General features: G+C 38.7%; 1 protein-coding gene across 4 annotated transcripts in view; it reads right to left on the reverse strand.

Moving 5' to 3' along the window:
* The window catches only part of LOC107757809 (inositol hexakisphosphate and diphosphoinositol-pentakisphosphate kinase 1-like), a 30835-nt gene extending 25647 nt beyond the window's left edge, over positions 1-5188 (reverse strand). For all 4 annotated transcript variants that reach the window (XM_016575408.1, XM_016575401.1, XM_016575396.1 and 1 more), the window contains exons 1-6: positions 5027-5188; positions 3552-3747; positions 2924-3014; positions 2722-2807; positions 1055-1209; positions 12-113 (exon numbers count right to left, since the gene is read on the reverse strand). In XM_016575408.1, the coding sequence (XP_016430894.1) occupies positions 12-113; positions 1055-1209; positions 2722-2807; positions 2924-3014; positions 3552-3747; positions 5027-5176 (780 nt within the window). In that variant the 5' untranslated portion in view covers positions 5177-5188. The remainder of the gene's footprint in view (positions 1-11; positions 114-1054; positions 1210-2721; positions 2808-2923; positions 3015-3551; positions 3748-5026) is intronic.
* Between the last annotated feature and the right edge of the window lie 894 nt (positions 5189-6082).

Below are 6082 nucleotides of genomic sequence, written 5' to 3' on the forward strand. Positions count from 1 at the left end.
TTATTTAGTACCTTCACATCTGTGCCATCAGTTGGCATGAACTCTTCATAGATATAGGAGCCAGTTTTCCTCACACTGCTCTCTGGAGAGTAAACACTACTTCTGCTCCCAATCTGAAAAAGAGACACATTCACACTCAAATATTCCTTTACTCCACATAGTGCATTTTGTGCATAATTCACAGTTTTGTTAATAAACTGTAGTTCATATAACTGTAGGCAGTGTTAGGGAAGTTACTATGAAACTACTACAAGCGGCTAATAATTTTAAGTAAATAAACCCTACAAGTTATAAAACATAAATACAACTAATAAAAATGAAAATGCACCATAATTTATATAACTGAATCAAATGTGTGATAAACATCCGAATTTAGAGCTGCAAAGTGTACTTTCTGTGACATGGTGTTACCAAATGGAACAGTTTTGCAAAAGTTTCATTAACACTATCCCTATCTGTTATTGGTCGAACAAATAATGCTCTACCCCAAACTCACAACACTGGTTGAGCAAGTGTTACTGTGTCAGGATGGTCAAGATGCTGAAAAAAAAAAAAAAAGTTTTAGCCACACTGTTTTCAGGGAGTTAACATACAGATGGCTTACTTAACTCTTATAGTATTTTAAAAAATCCAAATGAAAAAAAAAAAACTTGTGTTAACTACAGACCTTTTTTCAGGCATTTAACCAAAAAACACCTATTGACTTTGGGACGGTGGAACAGTAATTTCAAAAATGCTAAATTGTTTCTGGGTTTTAGGACTTTCCTGCAGCACTCTATAACTCTGGTTGGTAAATCAAAAGTTTTAATGAATGAATGAACTGCTAAAACAAGACTTCAAGTTAGTAGTGTTGCTCATTTTAGCTGGTTACTCCCCAACACTGACTAAATACACTGATAAACTCTTCAATTTTGTCTATTTTTAACAGCTGACAGGGAAGGCCATGCTCTTCTGTTTCTGTTTCGACCACTCCCAAAAACTAATTATGTGCCTGTGTGAGAGGGATGCAATTCAAGCTCTATACACAGATAACAGGAAGTCATTGCAAAAAGACCTTTCTGAAGAGACGCTGGCTGCCTCCTCCAGCTGAAGTTGGGTAGTAGATGTACACATTATGGTCCTCAGCAGAAACAGGCTTCTCTACAAAGGGTTTTAGAAAGACTTCACCGTTAACTTCAACTTGGTCTTCTCCCTCAACAAGGTTACACTCTATGGCAAAACACAAGAAGGAAAGGCCAATCAAAACAGTATTCCAGTGAAGAGAAACAATATCTGAGCAGATACACAGTTAATACAGTCATCATCTGAGATATGACCATTATGTGGATTTATAACTGGGTAAATATAGCACTTTGATTGTCATTTGTTTAGAGGAGGATACATTTATTCAGGTCCTGAGGGAACTGTCATAGCTGCCAAGAACATAATGGCTCATTGGATGCCAGATGGTCCCATCACAGGACTCTGAGAAATACTTGTATCTTTGGCCTGTAAAACACTTGAAAATGCTCTGCGTGAGGGGCTATATTTACTCAGAGACCAGGGGCGGATTTAGTGAATTGGGGGCCCCAGGCAAAATATAGGAATGGGGCCCTATACATTTGCACACATTTTCCTAGATCAACCTTGAGGTTCCATTTTGTTGTTTTCAGCGTAAGCCTGTGTGCAAAGGCTGTCTAATTCTAAACTTTAAAATACATTTATTTTTAGTTGTTTTAACTACAAATTTAAATAAAACTAAATTAAAATAAAAAAATAATGAAAAGGCAATTATAAATTTACACACCTAAAATACATATATCAAGAGCATGCTCACAGATGAGAACAAAACAGCGTTGGATGAAGTGGATTTAAAGCCCTGCACGGGTCTCAAATATAGGCCCTAGCCCGTCTTTTTTCCCCTTTTCCCAAAAAAAGCTTATACTACTGTTTCAGCTATTAAAATAGTTCAGTTTTGTATGTAATGGAAAAGTTTTTTTATAAAGTAAATTTAGAAAAACATTTGGAGTTTTTTTTGTTCGTTAAATGTAATTTTTTTTGTTTTTTTAAGTAAAGGCCAGCGGCAGACAGTGAATTGATCATAGCCTATAGCCTATGTTTGATCAATTTAGCCTTCTCAAATCATCAGGACTTGCCTAAAATAAAATCTATATATAAAACAGTTCAAGTATATCACAATGTTAGTTTAAATGTTTAACCTATATAAATGTGCGCTGTTAGACGCATATCCAAGCGTTTGTGCGGAGAGTGGAAGCTGAAGCACGCTCTGCAGCACATGGAGGCGCCAGCCCGATCACTTGCATTTTTTTCTAACAGTGGAAACAACTTAAAATACGCAGTCATTTGTGCTCATAAAGGTAAGAGTAATACATCATTCACTGTAAAGGGTCTAGTTTTATTTGTGTGCACTCACAATATCAACAAAACGTTTCCGCACTTAATGCGCATATCCTATATGAAAAGCATTTTAGGGGGCCCTTGGCTTTTGGGGGCCCAAGGCGGTCGCCTACCTTTGCCTAATGGGTAAGTCCGCCCCTGTCAGAGACTAAAATAAATCAGAGCAGAGACAAAGCAGGACACTTTGCTAAGATTAAGGTTTGTACTTCACTATTGGATGATGAGGAAATAAGCAAGCAAATAACAAAAGACAGCTCTTTAAAAACATTACAGGAAAAAAAAATTAAGAAACAGTTTGTATTTTTGAAAAAAGCTATGACTGACCATCAGGATTGTCAGGGTCACGGTTTAACACAGCATAGCGTGGCAGATCTATCCCCTCCTCCTGCAGGATACGATATACTTCCCTCCTAAAATATGATTTTAAAAAAATCACAGAAAAGCCTTATTCAGGTATCATACAGGATGCTGAAATGTAAATATGAGAGACGATATGCAAAACTGTGGTTGAAGAACATGCTAATACCTATCCTGTATGTAATACTGCATATTAAGATCATTGATGAGCAGCGGGTTGCGGAGCTTTGCGTAACTCACTGCCTTATCCAAGGGGAAACCTAATTTAAGAGAAAATATTAATGTTGGTAGTACGGCCATGATAATATAAAAATGACTTGCCAAAGACACAACACACGGTAAATAAATTTGTAGACTGCTTATCAGGCATCTTTGCACACCAAGGGAGCAAATTACAGTAAAAGTAATTGTTTGACATTTTCACAGGCAAAAATCCAGTAATTTCAATAGAAATCCATGCGATTGGGAACTTCATATGAGGGCAAAATGCAGATAGCAGATTTTTCCCATGCAGACTTTGCAGCAGGTTCAAGTTGGTAACTCAAATTCGCTTGACCAGCAGAAAGCAGCTGGGTTTGAAAGTGACTTCTGTGTGAGCTGTGCTTCATACATCCCTACATTATTGACAATAGACAACTGACCTTTTAGCCCACAACATTTTGCTGAAATGTTGCCAATGTGACCGTACCTTCATTAGACTAGTTGATGATGCAGAAATGTTTAGTAACTGAAGCTGCTTCTTGATTTTATTGACTTATTTTACGGTTAAGACTTCGGTTGAGAAACACATGACATACCTTTAGAGTGAAATGAGATCAGGCAGTCACAGAGTGGCCACTTCTCCACCGGTTCATTGAGTATGACGTCCTCTGGAAAGATGACCACTGTGATGTACTCAAACTTGCAAAGACGCTCCAAGATCTGAGTCATGGGTTTGGACTTGGATTTCTTCATCATACAGCAAATCCCCACCACGATCTGACACTCTGGAGGCTTAAGAGAAACAGCAAGAATTTAAATAAGACATACCGGTATCTACCTAGACATATCAATCTCAGCAGTAGGGCTGCACGATAAATCAAAATGGAATCGAGATCGCGATTCGACAGAAGCTGCGATTGTCATGCGTATCTTTCAGTGAAGCACGGTTCTGTGATCAGCAGTAAATCTCCATCCAAAGGCCAGAGGGCGCTCTCGCGCTGAAACTCCAAATACGCCTCGCAGAAGAAACCCAGAAAAGGCCTATCTCTGCAGCTGAATAAACAGAAGATTAAACTGCTTTCATTGATTCAACGTGACTAATAAACACACGAATACCTACGGCTATGTGTAGTAAATTCTGCTCCATCTGAAAGCACGTGATGATGATTTCCTGCTGATTACAGAACCGGCTTTTTTAACAAAATGCGCATGACAATCGCATTCGATTAATCGTGCAGCCCTACTCAGCAGCAAGACTGCATGTGAGTGGCCATACTTATGTGTACAGATGTTGAAAAGAACACTTCAGGAGAATCGCAGGAACAACCGGAGACATACTGCATAACAAAAACAGCCCTGAATTATATCAAAATCTAAAATATTAAAAAGGTTAAGCCAAGGCATTGTTTATTCCTTAAATCGGACTGTTTGACATTTCAAGGGTATTGATTAACTCTCTATAATTGCATGGCCATAAAGCAGTTTTGTTGCACAGTACTTCGCCACTGAACATTTTTAAATTAGTAATGGTGGCATAGGCTTCTAAGCAATACACTTAATTGGCAGTTCTATACTGTGTTCTATACTGCTGTTCAAAAGTTTACGGTTAGTAAATTTTTTTTATTAATACTTTTATTTAGCAAGGATGCATTCAATTGATTATAAGTGACAGTAAAGTTTGTTAAACAGAAATGTTTCTTAAGCACCAGACCAGCATATTAGAATGATTTCTGAAGGATCATGTGACACTGAAGACTAGAGTAATGGCTGCTGAAAACTTTTTTTACATGCTTCTGTTCTCAAACTACTAAATCTCTATTAATACTTTTATTTAGCAAGGATGCATTCAATTGATTATAAGTGACAGTAAAGTTTGTTATACAGAAATGTTTCTTAAGCACCAGACCAGCATATTAGAATGATTTCTGAAGGATCATGTGACACTGAAGACTAGAGTAATGGCTGCTGAAAACTTTTTTTACATGCTTCTGTTCTCAAACTACTAAATCTCCAAGTATGTGAAGGACTTCCTGCAAAATCCCTCTATTAGACTAGTGCACACCATTCGTACCGAGTCATCCTCCAGGTCATCTTCGTACAGCTCCATGTCTGTCCTCATGCTGGCGCAGTCGTCCAGGCCTTCGCTCTCATCCTCCGCGCAGCCCACGAAGAATCTGGGAGCGCCGCACTGGCTCTCGCCGGGGCTGCTGGGCTCTGACATTACAATCCACAGCGGCAGCGACCCTCTGCTTCCTGCCGCGCCATCTCACACTAACACACAGAGCTGGAGGGGCACGCGGCCAGACCAGCTCCGTACCCTGCCTGCAGGAGCGGCGGTGGGGTCGCTGGCGGAGCGTGTGAGTGTGAGTTAACGAGGTAGAGGGGAGGCTGAAGGAGGCCTGCCAAAGTGCAGGTAAATAGTTATTTGAAAGGATGTGAAGTGCTGGACTGATAACACAAATGCATTCTTCCTAAGGTTGATGCTTTTCCGTTTATATGAGAGAGGATCTTTCTCCAGGTGTCTTAACAAGATCCTCAAAAAGTGAACTGAAGGATGAAAAAAAGCACCTTCATTCCTACAAAAACAAACAAACATGCTTAATCAATAAGGGATCCAATAAGTCAGTGCACACATAAATTGTAATCTCGGTGTCAGGAGTGGCATTTGTTTTAGCTTAAAAGGGATTGGTTGATGGTCACTGACAGTAGTCCTTGCTCACTTAACACAGCCAAATAAAAGGTTAGTTCACCCAAATATGAAAATTCTGTCATCAATTACTCACCCTCATGACATTTCAAACCCATACGAGTTTCATTCATCTTTGAAACACAAATGAAGATGTTTTTAATGCAACCGGAGAGATTTCTGTCCCTCCACTACAAGTCCATTCCACCAACATTTTGATGCTTCAAAAAGTTAATAAAGACATCATAAATGCAATCCATAGGAACTGAGCAGTTTAATACAATTCTTCTGATAACTTTTTATGATGAAAGGATTTTATATGATGAACAGACTTTATATGATGAACATAATTAGGCTTTGCTTTATTCACATGTAAACTTTGATCAATACACATACATAGAGCACATCAAAGATGGTAAACAGAAACTCAAATTAGGGGTG

The sequence above is a fragment of the Sinocyclocheilus rhinocerous genome, unplaced genomic scaffold, assembly GCF_001515625.1.
Source record: "Sinocyclocheilus rhinocerous isolate Xijiao unplaced genomic scaffold, SAMN03320098_v1.1 scaffold252, whole genome shotgun sequence".
NCBI lineage: Eukaryota > Metazoa > Chordata > Actinopteri > Cypriniformes > Cyprinidae > Sinocyclocheilus > Sinocyclocheilus rhinocerous.